Source organism: Crocuta crocuta, unplaced genomic scaffold (genome assembly GCF_008692635.1).
Source record: "Crocuta crocuta isolate KB4526 unplaced genomic scaffold, BGI_CrCroc_1.0 scaffold113, whole genome shotgun sequence".
Classification (NCBI taxonomy): Eukaryota; Metazoa; Chordata; class Mammalia; order Carnivora; family Hyaenidae; genus Crocuta; species Crocuta crocuta.
Window position 1 is genome coordinate 12,600,134 of NW_027530368.1, and position 27,983 is coordinate 12,628,116.

Genomic DNA, 27,983 nt, shown 5'->3' on the forward strand with positions numbered 1-27,983 from the left:
GATTTTCTTGAATCCTTGGTCCAACCCAGAGGTTGGCAAATAATAATAGTCTGCCTTCTGACATTTTTGTATAACCAGTAACCATACCTGCACACGAAGAGTTTTTACATTAAAAAAAACCTAGGTTATTCTAAATATTTTTGTGACACATGAAAATTACATGTGATTCAAATTTCAGTGTTCTCTGTATAAAATTTTATTGTCAGAGAGCCACATCCATTCATCTAGTGTTGTCTGGCTGCTTTCACACTCCTTCTGTGGAGTTGAGTAGTTAACAACAGGGATCATTTGGCTGCAAAGACTAAAGTATTTACTGTTTGGCCCTTTACATTAAAAGTTTGCTGACTTCAGGTCTAACCCGTAATTATTTCTTGGAGAGGATAACTTTTATTATTATTATATTTCCCCTCCATTATTGTATTTTTGCTTTGAGTGAGAGTGTGGAGGATGGGAAATTTACTTATAGTTGTGCTTTGAGAAGTAGGAGGGCAGGGGAGCACATTTCTTAAAGATATACTTGACATTTCTAATAGTGAGAAAGAGGAAGGGTTAAAACTATTTAATAGAGGTTCCAGATAGAACACTGACATAACAGCTAAGTATGGTCCACCCAAAAGAGCTTGGAGAGAAGACTAGAAGCTGTTAGACTCAAGAGCAGTAAATCCACTATAATTCTCCGTGTTTTCGGGAAACAAGGTAAAAGAGGAAGGACCAGTATGTTTTCTAATTCTCCTGATTCTTTTTGACCTTGCACCTCTCTCCCTTCCAGCTTATAGCTAGTCCGTGAAAATTATCTAACATGAACGGTGGTACCTTAGTCTAAGAAAGCTTTGGAACCACTTGCAATAACCCTTATTAAATTGTCTCAGATAGGCTCTAATACTTTAAAAGCAAATTGGTTTAAGTTACCTCATGTCCTGTTGGGAATGAGGTGTGGAATATGACTAAATTCAGTCAAAGTATACTGCATTCTGAATTATTTCACTGGTTAAAGCATTGGAATGAATTCTTCCCCTTTATAGGTATTCTATAGATTTCTAAAACATAGAAAATACTCATAGTTATGACTAGAAATACCTATAGAATTGTACCTACAAAGTTGAATACCTCAATAGTATAATTTATAATTATAACCTATTCTGATTTCTTTTCAAATATTAGGTGTCCTAGTTGCCTATGAAGGTTTGCCACTTCATCTTGCACTGTTCCCCAAACTTTGGACTGAGCTATGCCAGACTCAGGTAACGAAAATGAGTTTTAGATGATTTGGTCTTTCATCTCATCTCACCATTTGGTCAGTAATTTTAGGAACAATGGGTTGAGCACTAGCCAGAAATTGGGGAGGTTTTAGAATCTTGGTAGATAAAATATGATTAATGGAAATAATAGCTATTAAGTATTGGGCATCAACTTGCCCTGTAAGGTTTTTTTACTTCAGTAGATTTGTATCACAGGATATTTCAAATATGGTATTTATAATTATGGTATTCCATATTTATGGAATTTGTAATTTATAGGTCAATATAAATAGTTGTGGTAAAAGTCCAAAACAGGGAGGTGTTTTGGGGGAAGAAGGCCTATGCCATTTCTTGCTTCTCCCTCGCTTCCCTCATCTATCTTTCTCCCCTCCACCCTTGTCAAAACTCTAGTAGAAACCATTTCAGCAGTCTGTCCTTTACCCCTTACCTTGGAGTAGTTTTCAAGGGTCTGATGTACTTTTTTTTTTTTTTTTGCCAGCACTCAGAACAGGAAACACTATATCCTACCTACCTTAAGTGTCTAAGAGCCAACTCTTTATAGTGGGCACCTAAATAATGCTTGATTGTTGGGGAGAATGGCAGAGAGATGGGGAGAAACCAGATTGGTCCTAAGATTTGGCTCATTCCTTGGATCAGGCGTATTTAGATCCTGAGAAAACTATTGGTTTCCTGCCTGGTTGCAGCCGCCCATCCCCAGAGGAAGAGACGAGTTTGTTTACTTTGGCCCACACTTTACCCACATTACAGTATCTGAAACACTTTATGCCTCTGGTACAGCCTCCTGCCTGGGCTGTAATGCTCTATTCATTTTCCTAGGGGATGTGTGTCAGTTGGTGCTGTAACAGGAGTTTCTCTATCTCTGTCTCACAAACTGAGCTCTTCAAGTGTAGAAATGGAGTCCTGTCTATCCACTAAAGAAATGTCATTTTGTTCTCTGTGGTAGAAATCTTTGAAAGGCTCATTTACGTCGATCACATGGCTTAGTACATAGGAGACTTTGAGAAAATAACTTGCTAGGTTTTTTTTAGCTGAGTGGTTGATTCCATTCTTGATTTGGGTAGTCGCTTTTTTTGGTTTCTGGACTCTGCCACTGGTTTTGCTTCCCTCTTGTTTTATCTACTCCAGAATTTTACTGCTCCCTTTATTGGCTTGTTTTCCAAAGAATCCACCATCTCCAAAAACTTCCTTTGAAACAAAGCCAAACTGTCCAAGGCTTCCAAAGTCTGCCGGCGGGGTAGAAGCAGCCATCGAGAAACACAGAAAGCAGACAGAGGCACTGGCTGGTAGAATTAGGTAGATTTTCCTGACACCAAGTATCTGAAGAGCTGGGTCCTAGTCCTTTTCAACTCCTGAATTCTTGGGAGTTGCTTACTCTAATAAAGTAAGCATATACCTGTACATATTATCTAAACTTTGTCCTGTTTTTCAGATACTCCATTTTATCTCCCATATGAATGCTCTTTTATTAAAATACCTATAATCTAGAGACTATATATACTTAAAGAACACTACTTGTGTTTAAGAGCCATGACTATTTAAAAATAGGAAAACCAGATTTTAGTAAAATCTCCATATTGGGACCCACTAATTCTTGTGAGGTAATTAAAAGAGGTTTGCTATTTACCTTTGCAGTATTCATGGGGGTGGGAAGGATATTTCCAAACAAATTACTGTTGCTTAACATTTTTAACTCCTTTTGGGAAATTTCTTAAAATTTGTCCTTTTCCTACATATAGTTTGGTTACCTATTCTCCATTAATTGGTCCTGAAGACATTCTCATCCTATTTGCTGGTCTTACTTGTCCAGTCCTTAGTCCCTCATTTAATGCTAGATAATAAAGGTGCATTTCTTCGGAAACCTCTTTGTTCCTTTTTGGCCCTTCAGACTTATTATAGAAGTCTCTTCCTCTTATATTCACATGTAGAGTCTAAGTGACTAAAACTTAGTTTATCGGGAGAACAGTTACTGTAACTGGAGTTTCAAGTGGTCTCTGAAAGGACTTAAAATGACTTCAGATGTTCATCATAAGCAGCGTGTAAGCCTTGCAGTTATTTCAGTGCTCAACCATCAGTACTTCTTCTCCCCTATTGTAGTCTGCTATGTCAAAAAACTGCATCAAGCTTTTGTGTGAAGATCCCGTTTTTGCAGAATATATTAAGTGTATCCTGATGGATGAAAGAACTTTCCTAAACAACAACATTGTCTACACATTCATGACACATTTCCTTCTAAAGGTACGTCCTACTTTCAGAACTCATTGTATTACTTCTACCTAGTTAATGGTTGTGTTTTCATTATGTTGGTCTTTTGGAGATTTTTTTTATCTTTTTTTTTCAGGTTCAAGGTCAAGTGTTTTCTGAAGCAAACTGTGCCAATCTGATCAGCACCCTAATTACAAACTTGATAAATCAGTATCAAAATATGCAATCTGATTTCACCAACCGAGTTGAAATTTCCAAAGCAAGTGCTTCTTTAAACGGGGTAAGAACTATAGGAGGGAATAGCCATGTACTTAAGAACTTGCCTTAAATCAACTTTGGCTTTAGTATGATTTTACTACCGAAACTTCTTCAAACTCTGGAAAAACTAACCAAATTCATAAAAATGTGTGTTTACTATGTCTTTGATTTGTGTAGTACACTTTCTGTTACCTTGGAAGACATGAGTGAATGTCATTAAATGCTAAGGGCAGTAAGACCATTAAGAGGAGACGTTTCCTTTTATCTCTATTTACATTTTTTTTGAAAACACTACTTGTGATGTTTCTGTTATTGCCTCTGGCTCATAAATAACTGAAAGAATCAGATTAATGAAAGCTCGGGAATTAGGTGCCTTGTATAGATTTCCAGGATGCCCTGATTATACAATAATGGGACGCTAGCGCATGTCCAGCAGCAGTTTTCCAAGTAACAAAATGTTGCTTAGATGCCAGAACAGGTTGCAGGGCTAAATAAGACTTTACTATTTGTGACATTCACCAGAAATCAGCCTATTTGAGAAACTGATTTCTAGATTGAGGCCTTCATTTCTTATGGATAATTCAGGGCCTTTTAATTCCTAAAGTTCTGGGTTTTTTTCCCCCTTCCATTTTCAGAAAACTATTGGGAGTCTTCAGTCTGACCTGATTAGCAGCATGATACATAAAGTATTGCTATTAGTGACTTTGAACCAATAAAAACAGTATATCCTAATGCTGGCTTTCTAGTTGTAGCATTCTCTAAAAATGCAGAAGAAACCAGAATGGATTCCCAGAAAAGTAAACATGAGTTAAACTGTAAACAGCTGTGTCGAAATGTTAGCTTTAGAATTTGACCAGTTCCTGTCTGGGTTTTCTAGGATCTGCGTGCACTTGCTTTGCTCCTGTCAGTACACACTCCCAAGCAATTAAACCCAGCTCTAATTCCAACTCTGCAAGAGCTTTTAAGCAAATGCAGGACTTGTCTGCAGCAGAGAAACTCACTCCAAGAGCAAGAAGCCAAAGAAAGAAAAACTAAAGGTTAGCTTTATGGACTACTATTAATTACACCTTTGGGGTGGGAGAGGGGAAGACTACACTTGGTGTGACTCACTTTATTTTAGCTGTCCATTCAGTTAGGTCTCCTACATATAAATACTAAAAGCAAAACTTGCCACAAACGCACCCCCTCGCCCCCAGGCCCTCCCCAGTGTGATCTCAAGGACTCCTTTCAGAGAATGATGTTCATTTTTACAGATGATGAAGGGGCAACTCCTGTTAAAAGAAGGCGTGTTAGCAGTGATGAGGAGCACACTGTAGACAGCTGTATCAGCGACATGAAAACAGAAACCAGGGAGGTCCTGACCCCAACTAGCACTTCAGACAATGAGACAAGAGACTCTTCAATTATTGATCCAGGAACCGAGCAAGATCTTCCTTCCCCTGAAAATAGTTCTGTTAAGGAATATCGAATGGAAGTTCCATCTTCGTTTTCTGAAGACATGTCAAGTATCCGGTCACAGCATACAGAAGAACAGTCCAATGAAGGTAGATTTGAAGACTGTAAAGAATTTAAGGACCTCCAATGTACCAAGGATTCTAACCTAGCTGAGGAAGAGTCTGAGTTCCCTTCCACTTCTATCTCTGCAGTTCTCTCTGACTTAGCTGATTTGAGAAGCTGTGATGGTCAAGCTTTGCCCTCCCAGGACCCTGAGGCTGCTTTATCACTCAGTTGTGGCCATTCCAGAGGACTCTTTAGTCACATGCAGCAGCACGACATCTTAGATACTCTGTGTAGGACCATTGAATCTACGATCCATGTGGTCACAAGGATATCTGGCAAAGGAAACCAAGCTGCTTCTTGACATTAGATGTAGCATGTCTACTTTTAAGGTCCCTTCTCCCCCCACCCCCAAAGCTGTTTGTATAAGTTTTGCTTATTTCTGTTTTTGTGCTTCAGTTTGTCCAGTGCTCTCTGCTTGAATGGCAAGATAGATTTATAGGCTTAATTCTTGGTCAGGCAGAATTCCAGATGAAAAAATTTGCATCTTCAGTATACTTTCTAAAGGGCAATCAGATAACGGATATGTTTTATGTAATTAAGAGTTCACTGTAGTGGCTTTCATTTAATATGGCTGTCTGGGAGGAACAGGGTTCCCTGGCCCTGTACAATGTAATTTAAACTTACAGCATTTTTACTGTGTATAATATGGTGTCCTCTGTGCCAGTTTTGTACCTTATAATAGAGGCAGGTCGCCTCCGATCGCTGTGGTTCTTATTATCAAAATTAAGTTTACTTGTATACGGAACAACCACAAGAAATTTGATTCTGTAAAGAATCCTCTTTAGCTGTGGCCTGGCAGTATATAAATGGTGCTTTATTTAACAGAATACCTGTGGAGGAAATAAAGCACACTTGATGTAAAAATAATTGTTTTATTTTTATTGACATGACTGATTGCTATTCTGTGCACTTAATTAAACTGATTGTGATGACTTTTCATTTGTTTACATTTAACATTGCTTTAGTCTCGTCAGATGAAAGTAACGAGGACACTGTGAGCGGGAGGGAAGCACTTCTCCGTTATATTCTATTATTTCCTTAGTGGTGGCGGCGTCCAGAACGGAAGCTGCCCAGCAGCCTGTCAGTCCTCCACCTGGATCCTATAACCGCTGCAGGGAGCAGCCTGATGATGAGGCCCAAGGCACCTCACTGCAACATGCTTCTGAACGCAACGTGGCTGCTAAGAGCTACAGACCTTAAAAACCCTGAAGTAAAATAAATAAAGGAACAGTATCGACATGCCTTTTTTTTTTTTTTTTTTTTTTGTCTTCCCGAACTAAAACTACGGCTGAAAGTGGCTTGCCAGGACAAGCTTTAGTGGGAAACTTCAACTCTGTACCCAGAGGCGCATCTATGGGAGATAAGGTTAACACCTAATTTCCAGGTTGCTTGCTACTTTTAACCCAGTGAGACTCCAGTTGTAGTAAAGATTCAAACAATGCTTTGAATTCTGTAAGAGTCATGGATTTCATACAGTATAAATTAGAGGTGTCATCTTTTTTAAAAGGATTAATAGGGAAGAGGTAAACTTGATACTCTGCTTACAAAAAGTAATGCCCTTATAAAATCTTCTAATTAATTCAACCATTTAGGGTGGTCAGCTGCAGTAAACCTTTTATTTCTTCAAAATGCTGTTTCTGCCAACAGAATTTCATGCCTTCTTCTTTACAGACAGGAACTCCTTTACAGTCCAACTGCAATTCCGTTTGCCCTGGAGCAGGCACAAAATTCAGTGCAACTGTCGCATAGTGTTCTAGAAGAAAAATAAGCAGCTTATTATCGCATTATGAAAACTATCCATACAGTACTACTACTGGCTTTTTACAGTGGAGGTAGGGTGAGAAATCTTGAGTGTTTCCCAACCCTAGTAACAAAGGATACTGCCAACATACCTTCTGGCCAGTTCCTGTGTCTCCATTTCATGACGATCTTTTTATTTGTCAACTAAAAACACAGGAGAGATCCCTTAAGACATCTTTTAAAACTTCCAATACTTAACAACACAGAAAATCCTTTCATTAAAACTCCTGAGGTACTAAGGGTAATCCATGAAAACATACAGTCCCATCTTTGAGGTTAGACACCAGCACCACTAAGAATCCATTGTTCTAAGTGCTACACTGTCTTTAACGGCAGTAACATCAAGGACAGAAGTACAGGGACACTGGAAGCCAAAACTGGGCTGACGTCAAAGGTGAGGCAGTGGACGTTGGGCAACACAGACCCTAGTGATTTAGGTGGCAGAAATGTGAAACTTCTAGACTAAGAGTCGAATTACATTTCTTCTAAAACCAGTACAAGTACTGTGCGACAAAGTAAGGCTCCATCTTTATCACTACTTAGTATTTGTTAACATTTATTTGTTCTACAACCGAATAATGAACTTTTTACTATAACCAACTTTATAAAGTTCTCAAGTTTCTGTGCACTAAGATAAAAAACAAGTTAAAAACAGCACAGATTTTTAAAAAGCAATATTAACAGGAGAGTCCGTCCCAGCTTACTTTTCTTTATCCCTAAAGATTACTTACCAATTCTACGTATTCACCAGTGATGTTCCCATCAAACATTTGGAATCTCCCTCCCTTTTCAGCTTCTAATACAGCAGGAGATTTAGAAAATTTCTGCACCAACTAACCAAGCAAAATATAACAAGAGACATATTATTCCATCATGCCCTATCACCTTCTGAACCTAAAGGCAAAGTATTAAAATGATCGCTGTGGTTTGGAGTTTTTTGGGGTTTTTTTCTAATCCTGAATATGTAGCTTTTACCTACAGTTTTCTCTCCCCTTCTGAAGGAGAAAACTCAGTATTGTATCCCCTAAATGTGGATATATTTCCCTAAAAATGCCCATCCTTTACCCCCTTAAATTTTTTTTCAGAAGTTCTCCTAAAGACCCCTATCGCCACCATTCTAGGTCTCTTGAATCATTAAAAACATAGCTATGTGGGAAAATAAAAACCGGCTCCAGTTCTTAGTGGCACACGTTCTCCCGATGTCAAGTTACTGACTTCTTTCACAGTGAAGATGCTGTACAGCTGCTCTACGGTTGTGTCAAACAGCTCCGTCATGCGCAGTGCCACCATGGGGATCCTCACACCCAGCCCCGTCGGAGAGGAGGCCTGAATCTCAAGAAGAGAAGATGTTCCCAAGGACAACTGAACGGCGTGCCAGGAGACAGAGCTACTTAGATTTAAAATTCAGTCTTTCAGTCTTCACAAAACACCAAATGTCCCCAAATTCCACACTACACCTTCCAGACCCATGGAAAAAGCACGAAAACCCTTTTTAGCACCACCAGTCCCAGTTACTGTGAAACAGAGCTCAAGAGCTCCCAGGCCATGGCTTAACACCCCAAATCCTACTCGGACATGTACATGAGGCCCTCTAGCCGATGAAGGACAATGACCGCACTGAAGGCCAAAGGGTGTCAGTTCCCCACCACCTGACTCCCAAGAATGGGATCCCAAACCTCCTAATCCAAAAGTCTGGAGAGGTGTTTTCCACTGTGGCGGGTGAATCACACTATCACCCAGGTTTTGTAATCTGCCACCTACCAAAAACCCTGCCTTCGGAGCTCTGTCTTGAATAAAATTCAGTATTTATCCCATAAGAAAACCTGTTTACACATGCCTTTCCCTCAAGGATGAAAGTGTCAGTTCATCATTTCCCCCCAAAATGGCAAGGGATGCAAAGATGGACGAACTGGCCCTCTGCACTAGCCTTTACAGTTCTCCATCATTGAGAGCTTGAAACCTTCTCATTAAGCACTTCCTCTTCCCTCCGTACGCACTGGCCACCACAGCTCATACCTGCAAGGCATTCTCACTCGGTTTCCTCTTAACTGTCAATTCCTGAGTTGCCATGGTTTTCGTTGATAAAATCATTCCTATTGTAAATTCTATAAAGAAACATACAGGAAATGATTTTGATAGAAAACTTTGTTCCCTTTCAGCACCAGCAGGCAGAAAATCCAAAACAGCATGTAAGAAAATAAGAAAACTGATACTTATAAAAAATTCCTAGATCAATGAGTGTTTCAAGACCATGTATTTTTACATGTAAAACTAATTATGAACATGAGTTCCACAGCAACAGTATGCCTTTTTTCAAATGCCTCATTTCTATCTAGTTCTTGAGTAAAATTTTCAAATGTTTATTTCCAAAAAGCTCTATTTTATAAAACTACTGACAGCTTTATGACCTTTCCAACCGTCAAAGCCAGACACGTAATTGCTTCACCGTCACCTCACAATGCTCGGCCTCACAGCGTTCAAGCCTGCGGGCCAGCCAGCCACATGCGTGCTCTCCAGAGAAAAGTGGCAACCCTAGAACAATCTGTGCCAACGCCCAGACACTCAAGGTAACAGAGTCCGAGAATGAGGTGCAGACATCCAGGCCCCACTGGTCGTTTTGCCTGGCTGGTAACTTCTCTAATTTAGGGAAGAAGACAATAACCTCACTTCCACGCAGTGTAGGAATTATCTAGGTAAATCTCAACTATACGTGTAATACCTTTCATTCATTCAATATTCAACAAAGATTTATTAATAAGCACCTACTACGTGCCAGGCATTGTGCTAGAAGCTGGAGATGCAGCAGTCAACAAGACACCTTCCATGCCCCCCTTAGAGCGTAACAGTCTAGCAGGGAAGGTAAACATTGAACAGTTATACAAACAACTGAATAAATTATCATTCCAGAAAAGTCTTAGCAATTCTGTAGGCAAAACAGTCCACAATGTGTACAATGCCGACAGTCACTAATCATGCTCTTAACTCATGCCTAGCTCTCGACCTCCAGACTAGTTTTTATCCTGCAGCATAAAGAGTCGTTTCTGAAGCCGCAGACCTCACCCTAACCGAGGAATCCAAGTACGGAGCAGAACTTGGGTGACTAGAAAAGGGACCCTCTGGTTCACAAGGGTTGCCTTCTTTACCCGTCTTAAGTGCCTTCAGGTAATCTCCAAGGGCCTCCCTGACCTTGGCGGTGCCTGCAGTTTTCATAAGATCCTTCAGTATATCCCCATCTCCTTTCTTTTTACTCACGTTCACCTACAAATCAGAAAAATACATGCCTAAGAAAAATCTGGTTTGATGTACTCTTAGAAGATCAGGACACATGGCTGCGAGAAGCAGTAAGACGGTGAGAGAAGGGGAAGAAGTGGAGGTGAGAGAGATGTGCCAGGTTTCTCCACAGATTTTGAGAAGCTGTAAGGATTTTTTTAATCCAAGGTCCACTGCCTGGGTTGGTGGCCAAATCTTGAGTGGACTTCTTAGAAATGTCAACCCCTTAATTTGCATGCAAAATGTTGCGTGTATATGTGTGTGTATGTATTGATGACATAGTCACCCCATGGCTTTTATCAGGGTCTAGAAATGCGCTGTCCAGTATGGTAGCCACTAGCCACATTTGGCTATTGAGCACTTGAAACGTGGCTGGTCTGATTTGAGATATGTTACAAGTGTAAAACAATACACACAACAGACTTCCAAGATTTAGTACAAAAAAAGATTGTAAAAGAATCCCAATAATTTTGATAACTAATGTTAAATGGTATTTTACATATTTGGTTAAATAAAAAAATTAAAATTTCATTTGTTTCTTTTAACTTTTTTAATACGGCTACTAAAAAATTTTAAATTCCGTATGTGGCTTGCATTGTGTTTTTCTATTGAACAGCGCTGGTCTAGTACCCCAAAGCCAGTGTAGTTAGGAAAATCTAGTTCCCACACAACATGGCCTTGGATTGCACTTTTTTGGTAGGGAGGAGAATCGGGGGAGGGAGGAAAAGAGACAGTAAGAGTGGGGAGAAGGAGGCAGATAGGAAGAGGGAAGCATCAGAAGGCCATTCTGGCTCTGGCAATGCCTCTGTGGTATTCTCAGAATAGAGAGAGATGTTGGTTTAACATATTTCATGTCCCCATGATTCACCTGAGATGGGCAGGGTCCCAGATCCTGGGACCTACTTTGTTCTGTAATGCCACCAAGGATTGAACCTAAAAGACCAGTTTAATATGCTGATGAAAAACTTTTCAGCTGGATCTGAATACAGTGAAATGAAATCAGTCCTTAAAGGTATCAACCACATGTCTGAAGATGTCTGAGACAGCCCCCCCCCACCAATTTTTTTTCTTTTTCGAGAGAGAGACCGGGAGAAGGGAAGAGAGAAGGGGAGACACAGAATCTGAAGCAGGCTCCAGGCTCTGAGCTGTCAGCACACAGCCTGACACGGAGCTCGAACTCACAAACTGTGAGAAAATGACCTGAGCTGAAGTCAGACACTTAACCAACTGAGCCACCCAGGCCCCCAAGACAGCCACACTTTTATATAGCATTTTATAACCATTAAGGCAAGTTGAAGGTTATGTTTCTCAGTATGATTTAATTTTTTTTTAACTTTTTTTTTTTATTTCTGAGAGAGAGAGACAGCATGAGCAGGGGAGGGTCAGAGAGAGAGGGAGACACAGAATCCAAAACAGGCTCCAGGCTCTGAGCTAGCTGTCAGCACAGAGCCGGACGCAGGGCTCGAACCCATGAGCCATGAGATCATGAGCTGAGCCGAAGTCGGCCGCCCAACCGACTGAGCCACCCAGGCGCCCCAGTTTGATTTAATTTTTATATCTTTGTAAGCCTTCATATTTAAATATGTTTACAAATCAAAGACCCTTTGTCAAACTATCTTGGTTTGGAAACTATGGCTGCTGTACAAATGGTCCCTCCCCAGAACCAAGCTTTCAGCTCAAGAGGGCAATCCCTGAAAACCAAGCCTGGGGGCTCCACAAGTCTCTAGCTCCCAGGAGAACTAGGAGAGCCAGTCAAAAGCAACACAGACTGACTAGTTTATGACAAACCATGCAATATAATCAAAAGAAATCACAGCTAAAGGCTGAAAACTTTCACAATTAAAGGAAAACAGCAAAGATGCAGAAACAAAACCCCATTCAGCAAGCTGTGCATCCGCCTGAGCACTTTACCGTACATACACTGTCACGTTTATCTGATGCCACCCCTGAAAGACAAGTTAGTCCCACTTTGCAGATGAAGAGGCTGTGGAAGGTGTGGTCACCTGCCGGGGCCGCACGCCTGGTACATGAGGCAGTCTGGGGCCGCCTCTTCTTACACGGTTCCACTCCACACCCCACACTGGTCCCCCACCCCGCTCAGTAGAGCAAACCTTCTTGGCAAACAAACCCTACACAATACCCCAAAACTACCGCACAGGAATCACAAAGTCTGTTAAACAGGTTTTCAAATGCCCAACATATATAGATAGCAGAAGCCTGGACTTAAAAACAAACCAACCAAAACTATCAGATACCTCACCTCGGTGTCATCTACTTCATTTTCTTCAGAAAGGCTGGGTATTTCAATCAATCCCTTGTGCTTTGCACCGGATTCTTTAATTACACCTAAAATGAACAAAATGCATTCTTCAATTGCAAAGTAACAACTGGTTTATGCGAAACTGCCTTAACTGAACAGTCCGCCCTCCCCACAAGGTGCACCACAGATGGTGACAAGGCAGCCTCAAGGCTTCCCAGTATACAGGTGTTCTCCTGGCCCACAACAGAGACAGGCAAACAGCAAAGGTGGAGGAAAAACCCACCCGATGAAAGTGCACACAAAATTAAGGGCCAGCTGGCAGCATGAGACTACAGGAAGTGGGCCTTTAACCAATGTTTCTCTTTTCCTCCAATATTCTTTACCAGGATCAAAGCAGGATAAAGGGCTGTCCCAAGGAGCACTCACATAAGAGATGGGAGGCCAGAAAGGGGCAAGAAGTTCTGGTCATGGAAAGCGTGAGGGAGGCTGTGACTTAGGGAAGTTGTGTGTGGACCCCACGCAGCTGGATTTCTTTCAATACCAAACTGCCGATGGCAATGACAACATCAAGATGACAATGTAGTTACTCCCAACTTCGTTCCCCCTCACAAGACCAACTAGCAGCCATCCACAGACAAGCCACCGCTGTGAGAATCCCAGATGCACCCTTGTGGACCAGAGACAAAGAAGGGCCAAATGAGAAGGGTAAGAAGTGATAACACTGATCAAACTGCCCCTCCCTGAGGCCAACACAGAGCTGTGGTTTCTTCAGTGAGGAAAAAGGTGGACATCCAGATCCCCTAGCACTGTGGGATGCTTCCCAGGAAGTCCGCCTGGGTCTCAGCTCACAGGGACCACTGGGAATGAAGGGGGGGCAGGGCTTCCAATAACCAGCACTCAGATCTTGTTGGACCGCGTTCCTGCTTGCAGCAGTTCAGGAGCAAAGATCCCGGCCACTGACTCTGCCCATCTGCAGGGCTGAGCCGTTACCCATGGGGCCAGGGAGCTTGGTTGGCAATTATGCCTGATTTGGATTCCTAGTCAAATGGCTGAAACCAGCCATAGAGCCCATTCTACTACCCCACCCAGGCAAAGAAGCAAATCTGCTGACGGAAGCCTGACCAGAGAATCTGAGCAGCCACAGAGCCCATCCTCTAGCCCCACTTGGGCAGGAAGCCAAACCAACACCCTGCCCGACTGTTCAACATAGCCTCTGGTTCATATAAGCAGGAAGCCTGAAGCGTGTCCCTAAGCAGCCTTGAAGCCCAGCCTACAACTCTGCCCAAATGCTGGACACGGCCTATGGCCTTGTCCACACAGGGAGCCCAGACAGCCACCCTACCCAAAGAGACAGCACAGTCCCTAGCTCTTACCAACAACAGGATACAGCTGAAGACCCAACCCCACCAGAGAGCCCAGCCAGCAATGCTGCTCAACAGCAGAGCACAGCCAGTGGCTACCTGATCTCAAAGCCAACCCTGCAGACTTCTGGGACACAGTCTGATCACAGAGCAGACCCTCAGGTCACGTCCAATCACGAAGCCCTGCCTGTGGCCTGACCTGAACAGAGTCTAGCAAGCAGAACCATCCGATCAGGATACATAGCCTAAGACCCCACCCAACTAGGAGCAATGATGGAGACCCACCCATAGCCCAGCCCAATCAGTGGCACTACCTTTCCAGGAAATATATCCAGTGACCCCACCCAACCAGAGGTAACTATCGAGCCCAACTAGTGACCCCACATGACCATGTAACACAGCCAACAACTATACCCAGTTGGGAAGCCTGCCCAGCAGCCCTGATTGAACACAGAGCCCAATAAGCAGACCCACCCTACCAAGGGCCCAGCTAGTAGAGCCCTGACCCCTAACCTCAGAGCATGAGCAGTGGCCTCACCCAAAGAGAGACCCTGCCAACATATCCTGCCTACCATGATTGCAAACTGGTAAAGTCTGGAAAAGGAAACCTACTGAAGTAAACTGGTAAAGTCTGGAAAAGGAAACCACTTATATGTGCAGATACCAATGCAAGGAACTAAGGCTCATGAAGAATCAGGTAAACAAGATACCACCAAAGGAAACTAATAAAGCTCCAAAAACACATCCTAAAGAAATAGAGATCCATAAACTATATGATTAGCAATTCAGAATAAACCTCTAGGGCACCTAGGTGGCTCAGTCGGTTGAGTGTCCGACTTCAGCCCAGGTCATGATCTCACTGCTTATGGGTTTAAGCCCCACATCAGGCTCTCTGCTGACAGTTCAGAGCCTGGAGCCTGTTTCAAATTGTGTCTCTCTCTCTCTGTCCCTCCCTTACTTTCTCTCTCTCTCTCAAAAATAAATAAACATTTTTAAAAAAAAGAATAAACTTCTTGGGGAGCATGGGTGGCTCAGTTGGTTCAGTGTCCAACTCTTGATTTTGGCTCAGGTCACTGCCCCAGGGTCATGGGATTGAGCCCTAGGTCAGGCTCTACACATGTGAAGCCTACTTGGGATTCTCTCCCTCTGCCTCTCTTGCCCACTTTCACTCTTTCTCTCTCTAAAATAAATTTAAAAAAATTTTTTAATTAAAAAAAAACACTTAAGGGGGCGCCTGGGTGGCTCAGTCGGTTAAGCATCTGACTTTGGCTCAGGTCATGATCTCACGGTTCGTGGGTTTGAACCCCACGTCAGGTTCTGTGCTGACAGCTCAGAGCCTGGAGCCTGCTTCAGATTCTGTGTCTCCATCTCTCTCTGACTCCTCTGCTCACACTGTCTCTATGAGAAATAAATACATTTTTCAAAGTGTTTTTTTTTCAAACCTTAAGTTTAGTTAACTAGAAGGACCCACAGACAACTAAATAAAATTAGGAGAACAATACATGAGCAAAATGAGAAGTACTACAAAGAAACAAAACAGAAATCCCAGAGCTGAAGAATACAATGACTAAAGAACTACACAGAAAGCTTCAACAGCTCAATTGACCAAGCAGAAGAAAGAACTAGTGAGCTAGAAGAAAGGTCATTTGAAATTAGCATCATAAAAACATAAGAATGTGAGGGGCGCCTGGGTGGCTCAGTTGGCCAATAAGCATTGGACTTCAGGTCACAATCTTGAGGTCAAGCCCTATATTAGGCTGTGTGCTGACACCTCAGAGCCTGGAGCCTCCTTCAGATTCTGTGTCTCCCTCTCTCTCTGCCCCTCCCCCACTCATGCTCTCTCTCAAAAATAAACAAACATTAAAAAAATTTTTTTAAACATAAGAATGTGTAAAACTCACTGGTAACAGTAAATATATGGTCAAAGTTAGATCATCTACTATTGTAATGGTGTTGCATAATTCATTTACAACTCTACTTTAAAAGAGATGAACATATTAAAAATGGCCCTAACTACAAATAACTTGTTACTAGATACACAATATAAAAATATGCAAATTGTAACATTAAGAACCTAAAATATGAGGAAAGCAGAAGCATAAATTTTTGTATGCTATCAAAGTTGTTAATAGTTTAAATAGCATGTTATAAATATAAGATATTTCGTATAAGTCTCAGGTAACCACCGGAGGAAAATCACTGGAGGAAAACCTGTAGTACGTACACAAAAGATTATGATAAAGGAGTCAAAGCACACCACCACAAAAAGACATGAAATCACCAAAGAAGACAGCAAGAGAAGAAGCCAGAAACATAGGATCTACAAAGCAGAAAACAAAATGGCAAGTGTGAGTTGTTATCTGTCAATAATTAGTTTATATATAAACTGATTAAATTATCTAATCAAAAAACACAGAATGGATGGATGGATTAAAAAGAAATAAAGGAAACAACATCCAATAATCTGCTGCCTGAACACAGAGACTCACTTTAGTACGAGAGTGAGAGTAAGGGGGTGAAAAAGATATTTCAAGCAAATGGGAACCAATAAAAAGGAGTAGCTATGCTTGTGTTAAGCAAAATATTAGGAAAAAGTGGTCAAAAAAAAAAAGAAGGTAATTATATAATGGCAAAGGGATCAATTCATCCAAAAGATATAACAACTGTAAATTTTTATGTGCCCAACACTGAAGAACCTACATACATAAAGCAAACAATGATAGATGAACTAAAATAAGAAATAAATGGCAACACAATAATGGTTGGATGCCCCACGCTCAACAATGGAGAGATCTCCCAGACAAAAAATCAATAAGGAAACAGCAGATTTGAACACTATACACCAAATGGAACTAACAGACATAAACAGAACAGTCCATTAAACAGCAACAGAATACACATTCTTCTCAAAGATCCACACGACATCATCTGGGATAAATCATGTTAGGACACAAAACAAGTCTCAACAAATTCAAAAATATAAAAATTACAGTTAAGTATCTTTTCATACCACAATGGTATGTAACTAGAAGTTAGTAACAAGAGGAAAGCTGAAAATTCACAAATACACAGAAATAAAACATTCCTGTCACCAATGGCTCAAAGAAATCAAAAAGGAATTTTAAAAATAACTTGAGACAGGAAAACCTGGGTGGCTCAGTAGGTTAAGTGGCCGACTTCAGCTCAGGTCATGATCTCATGGCTCATGGGTTCAAGCCTCATGTCGGGCTCTGTGCTGACAGCCCGGAGTCTGGAGCCTGCTTCGGATTCTGTGTCTCCATCTCTATCTGCCCCTCCCTTGCTCACACTATGTCTCTCTCTCAAAAATAAATAAACATTAAAAAAAAATTTTTAATAAATAAATGATACTGGCAAAACTTAATAATCACATGCAAAAGACTGACACCGGATCCCTGTCTTATACCACTCACAAAAACTAATTCAAAATGAATTAAAGACTTAAATGTTAAGATCTAAAACCATAAAACTCCTAGAAGGAGGAGAAAAGCTCCCTGATAATGGTCTTGGCAATGCTTTTTGGATCTGAAACCAAAAGCACAAGCAACAAAAGCAACACAAGTAAGACCACCTCAAACAAAAAAGCTTCTGCCAAGAAAAATTATCAGTTAACAAATTGAAAGGGCAACCTACAGAAACGGAGATAATATTTGCAAACCTTATCTGATAAGAAGTTAACATCCAAAATGCAAAAGGAACTCTTAAAACTTGACAAAAACATAATCCCATTAAAAATGGGCAAAGGATGTACATAGACACTTATGCAAAGGAGATATTCAAATGGATGACAGGTACATGAAAAGGTGCTCAACAAACTAATCATCAGGGAAATGCAGATCAAAATCACAATGAGGTGGGCACATGGGTAAAGCAGCTGACTCTTGATTTGGCTCAGGTCATGATCTCAGGGTCATGGGATCAAGTCCCCATTTGGACTCTGCACTGGGTGTAGAGCCTGCTTGAGATTCATTCATTCATTCATTCCTTCATTCATTCATTCTCTCTCTCTCAAAAATTAAAAAAAATTTAAGTTTAAAAAACAAAAAATCACAATCATGTATCGCCGTATATGTGCTGGAAAGACTAGGCTCAGAAAGAGATAACAAGTGTTGGTGAGGATGTGGACAATAGGGAACACTTGCATGCTGTCAGTAGGACTACAAATTGATGCAGCCACTGTGAAAAGTGGATGGAGGTTCCTCAGAAAATTGAAACCAGAAGCACCATATGATCCAGCAATCCCACTTCTGGGTATACCAGTAAAACCTTGGTTTGCAACCATAATTCGTTCCAGAAACATGCTTGTAATTCAAAGCATTTATATATCAAAGGGAATTTCAAGTTGTGCTTGTCGTGGGCTCAGCTGTCATGAGTTGTGACCATGTGACATTTGGCATCACCTACTACTCACACTGCAAGATGTTACTCGTTTATCATGTTAAAATTTATTAGAAATGTTTGCTCATCTTGCAGAATGCTCACAAAACGTTACTCACAATCCAAGGTTTTACTTATATCCAAAGGAAATAAAATCACTAAGAGACATCTGCACCTCCATGTTGACTACAGTACTATTTATAGCTGCTGACACATGGAAACAACCTAAGTTATCCCCTGATGGATAAATGGATAAAGAAAATGTGGTGTTATATACACATACACACACACACACACACACACACACACACACACACANGAAATCCTGCCATTTCAAACAACATGGACAGGCCCTGTGGGCATTATGCTAAGTGAAAAAAGTCAAAGACAAAAATTATATGAGCTCATTTATATGTGAAATCTAAAAAACCAGACTCCTAAAAGCAGAGAGTAGATTGGTGGTTGCAGGGAGCCAGTGGTCTTGAAGGTGGTCAGAGGAAACAGAGGGTCCAAACTCCCAGTTACAGGAACAAGTTCTGAGGATGCGATGCACAGCCTGATAACTACAGTTAACAATACTATATTGTATATTTGAAAGTTGCTAATGAAAATAAATCTGGAAAGTTTTCAACATACACACACACACACACACAAAATTTTACCTATACGAGGTATGTGTTAACTAACCTTATTGTGATCATTTATATATATATATCACAATTTGTGTGTATATATATACACAAATGATAGATACCATCAGACCATATACCTTAGCCTTATACAATGTTGTAAGTCAACTGTGTCTCAGTTAAGGTGGGAAAAAATTAAAGTTTAATTTTAAAAAGAAAAAAAAAGACCAGAGTTTTGACTCTTGACCAGAGGGTCTCACTTGCCACTTCTGGGGCTCACTGCTGAGGAGAAAAGCACAAGGGGTCAGAGCGGGGCACCCTCAGCCTGCCCTTCGGCTGCAGCCTTGGAGTGGTTGAGTCTCATGCCACAAAGGAGGCAGTTGCCGCTTTGACATGAGGGAGACAGAAGAGACACAAGACCACGAGCTTCCCTGGGACACTAGAGTCCTGTGCCGGGGGTGGGGTGGGGTATAAGGGGCCAGATCCTGCTATGTCCAGCCAGCCATAGACAATGAGAGAGAAAACCTCTAGCCAGAAAGTCCCAGGAGGGAGTGGACTTCTTCTGACACTTGTAGAGCACCTTCCCGGGCTCAAGCCCGGCTCTAGCAAAGTGGCCAGCAGGGCAAAAGCCCAGCGCCAGCTTACCGTGGGACTCTCTAACCCAACTCTTAAGAAAGGAGCTGACTCCTGGGCAGTGGCCCAAACTCTGAGTACAATTTTCTAGAACTAGATCTTTCCCTCTCCCCTCCTCTTCCTTTTCCCCTTTATCTTCATATCCATGATTATTTCAATAAGTATTCACTGAGCCCAGACGGTCTCTCAGCCAGGAACACCACAGGAGAAACTTACTCTTTCAACAAACACACAACGTTCTGGACAGTGATCTGGGGCTGGAAACAAAACCAATCCATCCCTGACCAAATGACCTACAGAATGACACCAACACAAATGTTCATAACTGATGAACAAATACACAAAATGTGCCATATCTATACAAGAGAGTACCATTCAAGCATAAAAAGGAATGAAACATGCTACAACACGACAAGCCTTGAAAACATTATGCTAAGTGAAAGAAGCCAGTCACCTCCATGTGTGACCCAAAAATCATAAAATTCCTAGAAGAGCACAAGCAGTAATTTCTCTGACACTGGCCACAGCAACACTTTTCTAGATATGTCTCCTGTGGCGAGGAAAATAAAAGCAAAAATAAACTCTGGGATTACATCAAAATAAAAAGCTTCTGCACAGCAAAGGAAACAATCAACAGAACTAAAAACCTACTGAATGGGAGAAGATTTGCAAATGATATATCCAATAAAGGGTTTTAGTATCCAAAATATACAAAGAACTTCTACAGGAGTGTCTGGCTGGCTCAGTCAATACAGCCTGTGATTTTTCATTTTGGGGTTGTGAGTTTGAGTGCCACACTGGATGCAGAGCTTACTAAAAAAATATTTTTCAAAAAATAAAAATCTTTTATAACAACACCAAAAAAATAAATAATCCAATTTAAAAGCAGACAAAAGACATGAACAGACATTTCTCCAAAGAAGACATACGGATGGCCAACAGACACATGAAAAGATGCTCAACATCACTAATTATCAGGGAACTGCAAATCAGAACCAAAATGAGAGATCACCTCACATCTGGCTAAAATTAAAAAATACAAGAAACAGGGCGCTGGGCTGCCTCAGTCAGGAGGGTGGGGGACTCCTGATCTTGGGTCATGAGTTTGAGCCCCACTTTGGGTGTAGAGATTACTTAAAATTTTTTAAAAATAGCAAAAACAGTAGAAACAAGATGTATTGGTGAGGATGTGGCGAAATAGGGACCCTCCTGCACTGTTGGTGGGAATGCAAACTGGTGTAGCTACTGTGGAAAACAGTGTGAAGGTTCCTCAACAAATTAAAAATAAAACTACCCTATGACCCAGAAATCACATTACTGGGTATGTACCCAAAGAAAATGAAAACACTAATTCGAAAGGATATAAAGCCCTATATCTATTACCATCATTTAGAATAGCCAAATTATGAAAGCAGCCCAAATGTCCATCACCAGATGAATGGATAAAGAGGAGGAGGTATACATATACAATGGAATATCACTCAGCCATAAAAAAGAAGGAAATCTTGCACTTTGCAACATGGATGGATCTCGAGATCCATCTAACAACATTAAGTCAAAGAATAGATACCATATGATTTCACTCATGCAGAATTTAAGAAACAAAACAAATGAACAAAGGGAAAAAAAACAAACAAACCAAACAACAGACTCTTAACTATAGAAAATAAACTGATGGTTACTAGAGGGGAGGGGCTGGGGGGTGGGTGAAACAGGTGAAGGGGATTTGGAGTACACTTATCATGATGAATAATAATAATATATATACAATTGTTGAATCCGTATATTGTACATCTGAAACTAATTGAAATATACTGGCATTGAAACAAAAAAATAAAAAAAGGAGCCAGTCACAAAAGACCACATTCTCTGGGATTTCATTCATNAAAAATAAACTGATGGTTACCAGAGGGGAGGGGCTGGGGGTGAGTGAAACAGGTGAAGGGGATTTGGAGTACACTTATCATGATGAATAATAATAATATATATACAATTGTTGAATCCGTATATTGTACATCTGAAACTAATTGAAATATACTGGCATTGAAACAAAAAAATAAAAAAAGGAGCCAGTCACAAAAGACCACATTCTCTGGGATTTCATTCATAGAAGTGTCCAGAATAGGCAAATCCACTGAGATAGAAAACAGATTAGTGGTTGCCCAACACTGGGAAGTGACTGCTAGTGAGTACAGGGGTTTTTGTGCGTGATGAAAATGTTCTAAAATCAACTGTAGTGACGGCTGCACACCGTCTGTGAATATGCTAGAAACCAGTGAACTATATACTTTACATGGATGATCTATATGGTGTGTGAATCAGACTCAGTAAAGCTGAGTATTTTAAAAATCCCTGCCCTGATGAATGGGGATTGGAAGGGAACCAGATAAATAAAATGCTTAAATAGTCATATAAGGAAACCAAATAATGGTGTTTGGAGGGGAAATAAAGCGGGTAGGGAGAAAGTACAAGGAAGGGACCTGCGATTTTTGTAGGATAGAGATAGGTGGCTTCACTCAGGAGAAGGACCGGAAGGACCCAAAAGAGTCCGCGTGCAGCTGTCTAGCAGAAGAGTGTTTCAACAGCTCCAGAAAACTCTACGGCTCGCAAGTGTCTAGCAGACAAGAATTCAGCTGCAATCAAAGAGCTCTAAGTAGCTGTGTGATGGATAAAGGGAAGCCCCCAGCTTGTCGGACATGACAGAAGGGTAACTGGAACTACAAAGCAATTCAGGGGCCAGTAAGTGCCAGGCCCATACCAGGAGTTCTAAAAATATCTGCTGAATGAATGAATGAATGATAAATGAACCAACTCTGCCCCAAGGCCGCCTCCAGCCCTAGCTGTCCCCTGAGCCCCGTTACCTTTCCAGCTCAGTCTGATGTTCCACTCATAGAAGAAAATCAGCTTTCCTTTGCGGCTGCTGCAAGAAGCCTCCCCTTCCACCTGCTTCAGCTCACTGATCTCACCGCGTCCAGTCTCATTCTCCACGATGATGCCCACCAGGAGGTCACGGAGTTTTCCCTTGGACCAGCTAGTGGCATCCCGCTCTGTCCTGCCAGGGAGAAAGGCAGAGCCATGAATGGAAGACCCCAGCTGCGGCATCAGGGCAGTGACTTCAGCCCACTTCCTCTTAGGCAGCCTTGAAACACCTGCCGACCTCAAAGTTCCAAGCGTGCTTCGCAAATCAGATTTCTACCAAACATCTTTTCATACCCCTGCTCAGTTCCTTAAGATACCATTATCCACCATGTAAAGTAGTATTTTGTCTTCAAAACACTAGCTTACTTGGGGGGGGAGGGGGTAGGGGGTCTAGCCATTTCACCCATTGGAAACGCATGGGCAAAGCCTGGACCATACAAAAAGGTAGTCCTAACTGAAATAATTTTAATCAAACAAGACAAATGATCAAGTGTTTTCACACATATATCATCTCATGCAGTCTTCCCAAATAAATGTTCCCATTTTAGGGAGTGGAAACGAGGTGAGAGAAGTACCTGATGTGTCATGGTGACGGTGCTGGGAAAGGAGAGGCCAGGGCTCCCTCAATAAGCCGCTCACAGGCTGACGGCTTTACTCTGCCCTGACCTGCCTCAACATCATCTTGATTGCCCTGAGGTACCACAGTCCTCAATGATGCTGCATCGCCCCTGAAACTCCGGGGCAGAGAAGGAGGCAGATATCAAGCCCGTGTTCCAGATGACGTCCAAAATGGATGTGCAACTGCTCAAACTCCTAGAAGGCAGGGCTCACCAGGGGCCAATCGAGTTAGATCTACAGCTAAGATCCAAACTCCTGTTCTTTCCACTACACGCAGGCCAACAGGCGCGCGCGCACATACACACACACGCACACTCTAGCTCTTTTTAACTTCTAGAGACATCAAGAGGGTTGGGGGTAGAGAGGAGTCTTAAGGTCACAGCCTGTCAAAGTTGAAAAGGTAAATCAGATACCATTCGTGGGGCCCAAACGAAGTTTCACAAGGAGGAAACTGAAGTCCCAAAGGCAAATGGAGAGAAACCCCCGGGCCTCCGGACTCACCGGGGGCTATTACAGCCGCTCTCTGAGCAGCTGCGGGGGCAGGGGGAAATCTTCTGCACCTGTGCAGAAGGAGGAAGCGCTGCCGCCGGAGAGGCCCCGGGGAAGCCCNCCCCCGCAGGGCACCGGGAGCCGGGTGCTCGCAGAGGGACCCCACCACCCCGCCCGCCGCTCCGGAGGAGAAGGCCCAAAAGCCCCGGCCGCACCAGTGCCAGTTGTTCACGTTGGTCCCGTCCTCCCGCTCCTCCACGATCCAGCGCGGGTCCCCCTGGCCCCACTTGGCCATGTCTGTGCTGGCGGAGCGGCCTCCGCAGAGAATGAGGAAGGGCCTCGGCGCCGGCTGCCCTGCGGCTCCGTAGCTGCGCTTCCGGCCTCCAAGCCCGGGATCCGAGCGTTCGCGGCGCCCAGAAAGTGCCAGAAAATCCCGCCTCCTGCGCGCCGCCCCGCCCCGCTGCGGGGCGCCGAGTGAGCCAGAGCCCCCCCCTCCCGCCTGGGATCCAGGAGGCCGCGACGCGCGGTGCAGTAGGGTGTAGGGGCGGGGAGGCCGCGAAGGCGGGGCGGGGCCGCGCGGCCTGGGAGGCAGGGGTGATGCGGAAAANCTCGCCGCCTGCAAAACTCCGAGACGCCGTTTAAGGATTCTTTATTATTATTGCAGTGATTTATTTTCAGTGCAAGAAACCGGGGCGGTAAGGGACACCTGAGAGAGGTATTGGGGATGCAGCTGGCAGGCTATCAGCGGCCGTGCTAACTGTATTCGGCGAACCTGGTCCTGAAGGATGCGCCCGCAGCACTTGACCGCCGTGCTGGCTGTGCGACACGCTCTAAATTGGAGCGCGCGCATGGTGCGCTGTGGTCGGTGCCGTGCGCGCGCTTTTCACTCCGTAATCATATTCTGTTCCTGCAGTTAGTTCACTCTGGTTCTCACTTCTTTCCAACACCTGCGCAAACAGCACAAGCTCCCAAATTATCAGTTACTTCAGGAATGTTTACATTTTATGCACGTAATAATCCTTCATTGATGACCAAAGAATGTGATTGCAAGCGCATTTAGATCTGTATCAGTGTAACCTGGGGGGAAACAAGAGGTACCACGAAACACACAAAGGCAGAGGCTATAATTATTAAAATTTTATGTGAACAAAAATATTTTGTAATATTTATACAAAAAGAATTTATCCCAATGGAAGTGACTTAATTAAAATGAAATGGAGAGGCGCCTGGGTGGCTCCGACTTCAGCTCAGGTCATGATCTCACGTTTCGTGGGTTCGAACCCCGTGTTAGGCTCTCTGCTGACTGCCAGCTCAGAGCCTGGAGCCTGTTTCAGATTCTGTCTGTCTGTCTCTCTCTCTCTGCATGATTCCACTTATCTGAACTGTTTAGGGTAGTCAGATTCACAGAGACAGAATAGTGGTTGCAAGGGGCTGGGGCAGGGGGAGAGAGGGGGCAGCATGGGAGTTATTGTTTAATGGGTGTAGAGTCTCAGTTTTACAAGATAAAGAGAGTCCTGGAAATGGACAGTGATGATGGTTGCACATTATGTTTTCAATACCACTGAACTGTACACCGAATGGTGAAGATGGTAAATTTTGTTACATGTATTTTACCACACAGACACACACACAATAAAATCAATGAATCAGTGAGTAAAAGGCTGTTGGAGAAGAGCATATTCACAGTCTGAGGTGCTTCATACACACACACACACACACACACACACACACACACAAACTCACACAGTTTGCCTCTTAACCACAAAAGGGAAAAGTGATCTTTACAAAGGAGAAAACTGGATGTAAGCGATGAATCACAGGAATCTACCTCCAAAACCAAGAGCACTCTATACTCTGTACATTAGCCAACTTGACAATTACAGATAAAAAAAAAAAAGTTCTTTTCCATTTCTTAGGGAGAGAAGTCACTGCTCTAAATCCTACTTCTCAAAGCATAAAAAACAAAGCATAAAAAAAAAAAAAACAGAAAACTGGAGGCTAACCATGTTAACCAAATGATCAAACTCAGAATCACCAATAGCGGAGCAAATAAACATGGATATACCATCACCTATGCAGTATTCCTGCCCAAAGTGCTTAATCTGAATCAAATCATGCAGAAACAGTCAGCAAAGCTCAAGTTGAGGGAAATTCTGCAAGACGAGGCTGGTCTGGACTCTGCAAATAAACATTTCATGAATGTCAAAAGAAGACTAAAGAGGGGTGCAGGCTGTGGCTCAGTTCAGAGCATCCAACTCTTAATCTTAGGGTGGTGAGTTTGAGCCTCACGTTGGGTGTGGAGACTATTTACAAAAAAAAAAAAAAAGCCACGTCAGTGGCTCAGTCAGTTATGTGTCTGGCTTTAGCAGGTCATGATCTCATGGCTTGTGGGTTCAAGCCCCCTATCAGGCTCTGTACTGACAGCTCAGAGCCTGGAGTCTGATTCAGATTCTCTCTCTGCCTCTCTCCCACTTGCTCTCTCTCTAATGAATAAATAATGTTAAAAAAAAAAAAAGACTAAAGAAATGTAAGTCAATTGCAATGCACAATCCTAGAGCTCCTGAATCCAAAACAGTTTAAATTGACAACATTGGGGAAATTTAATTTGCATTTAAATTGCATTTCAGACTGCTTATTGAATAACATTGGGTCAATGCTAAATTTTCTGAGCATTGAATTTTGGTTAGAAAGGAAAACATTCTTGTTCTTTGGAGAGAAGTGCTGACTATTTAGGGGGGAAAGTGTTGTGATGACTGCAATGAACTCAGTTGATTCACAGAAAAAATAAACAGGTGTGGCAAAATGCTGACAACCTGTGACTCTTGGCCAAGAGTATTTGAGGGTTCCCTGTACTCTTTTTGCAACTCCTCTGTAAGTTTGAAATTTTTTTCAAAATAAAAACTGGGGGGAAGAAGTTAGGTCAAAACATTGTCAGGATCAAAGCAGGGGGCTCCAGGCCTTTGTAACCATCTGTCCCCACGGTGGGTACACATCACACCACATTTACTGAACAGCAACTGTGTGTCCAAGTCTGCTCCCTGATGGAGCGACTGCAAAAGGGAAATTATGGGGCTCAGGCGCTGGGAGAGGAGACCAGTGTGGCTTCATCTTCACGGCAAATGCAGTGTACCCTGGGAGCACAGAGGAGAAAGTACCTCACTTGACCGAAGGGAGGTCTTTTCTCAGAGGAGGTTTGAAGAATGAGTAAGAGAAGAAACAGCTGAGGGAGCAGCTGTTCCCAGGGCATGCAGGCACAGAAGCGTCAAGCAGCACTGTGCCAAGGTGGTGATGATGGGAGCGATACAAGGGGGCAACAGGAGAGAAGCCTGCAAGGGGCCCAAGGGGCCAACATGAAAAACCTCGTTTGCCTTCTCAAGAGCTTGGACTTTGTAGGATAGAAAACTACACGGATGGAAAACTGTTCAGGTGATCTAAATGGTGAAATGCCATAATTGGACTTGTGTTTTAGAAAAATTCTTACTACATGGCAATGAGAAAGAATGAAATATGGCCATTTGTAGCAATGTGGATGGAACTCGAGGGTGTTATGCTAAGTCAAATAAGTCAGGCAGAGAAGGACACAGACCATATGTTTTCACTCATATGTGGAGCCAGAGAAACTTAACAGAGGACCATAGGGGAGGGGAAGGGGAAAAAAACAGTTAAGGAGAGGGAGGGAGGCAAACCTTAAGAGACTCTTAAATACTGAGAACAAACTGAGGGATAATGGGGGTGGAGGAGAGGGGAAAATGCGTGATGGGCATGGAGGAGGGCACTCGTTGGGATGAGCACAGTGAGTGTTATATGGAAACCAACGTGACAATAACTATAAAAAAATAAAATATTCCTATAAAAATAATAATAAAAAAGAAAAATTATTCTTGGGGCATCTTGGTGGCTCAGTTGGTTAAGTGACTCAATTTTAGCTCAAGTTGTGATCTCATGATTTTTGGGATTGAGCCCCACTTTGGGCTCTGCGCTGACAGCATGGAACCTGCTTGGGATTCTCTCTCTCCCTCTCTCTCTGCCCCTTCCCTATTCTTGCTTACATGTGTGTGCTCTCTCTTTCAAAATAAATAAGCTTCAAAAGTTTTTTTAAAAAGAAAAATCATTATGAAACTTTGAACAATGGACAGGCCTGGGCTAAAAACTGGGAGGGAGCTTTGTTGAGGTAGAGAGGCCACAGATCAGGGAGAGGTTTGAATGTTGAATCCATGAGCCAGTCAGATACTGGAGTGTAGCAGAGGGAGTGTTTTTCAGTGGTTTAGACATTCTACTTGGTTAGTCAACATCACTGTCTCACTGCCACTTCCCTGAACCTGCTGCTCCT

General features: G+C 42.5%; 2 protein-coding genes across 2 annotated transcripts in view; one reads left to right on the top strand and one right to left on the bottom strand.

Moving 5' to 3' along the window:
- The window catches only part of USP34 (ubiquitin specific peptidase 34), a 192,996-nt gene extending 186,778 nt beyond the window's left edge, over positions 1-6,218 (top strand). The window contains 5 exon segments of the mRNA XM_077766453.1: positions 1,162-1,241; positions 3,354-3,494; positions 3,598-3,741; positions 4,597-4,756; positions 4,973-6,218. Of these exon segments, the coding sequence (XP_077622579.1) occupies positions 1,162-1,241; positions 3,354-3,494; positions 3,598-3,741; positions 4,597-4,756; positions 4,973-5,580 (1,133 nt within the window). The 3' untranslated portion in view covers positions 5,581-6,218.
- Positions 6,219-6,761: 543 nt separating this feature from the next.
- On the bottom strand, positions 6,762-24,161 carry LOC144233489 (activator of 90 kDa heat shock protein ATPase homolog 2). Its single transcript, XM_077766454.1, has 9 exons — positions 23,869-24,161; positions 22,489-22,679; positions 12,610-12,695; positions 10,223-10,337; positions 9,096-9,184; positions 8,295-8,405; positions 7,811-7,912; positions 7,172-7,223; positions 6,762-7,032 (listed from the first exon to the last, which is right to left on the bottom strand). The coding sequence occupies exons 1-9, from the start codon at positions 23,946-23,948 to the stop codon at positions 6,860-6,862; spliced, it is 999 nt and encodes a 332-aa protein (XP_077622580.1). The 5' UTR covers positions 23,949-24,161; the 3' UTR covers positions 6,762-6,859.
- Positions 24,162-27,983: the final 3,822 nt, after the last annotated feature.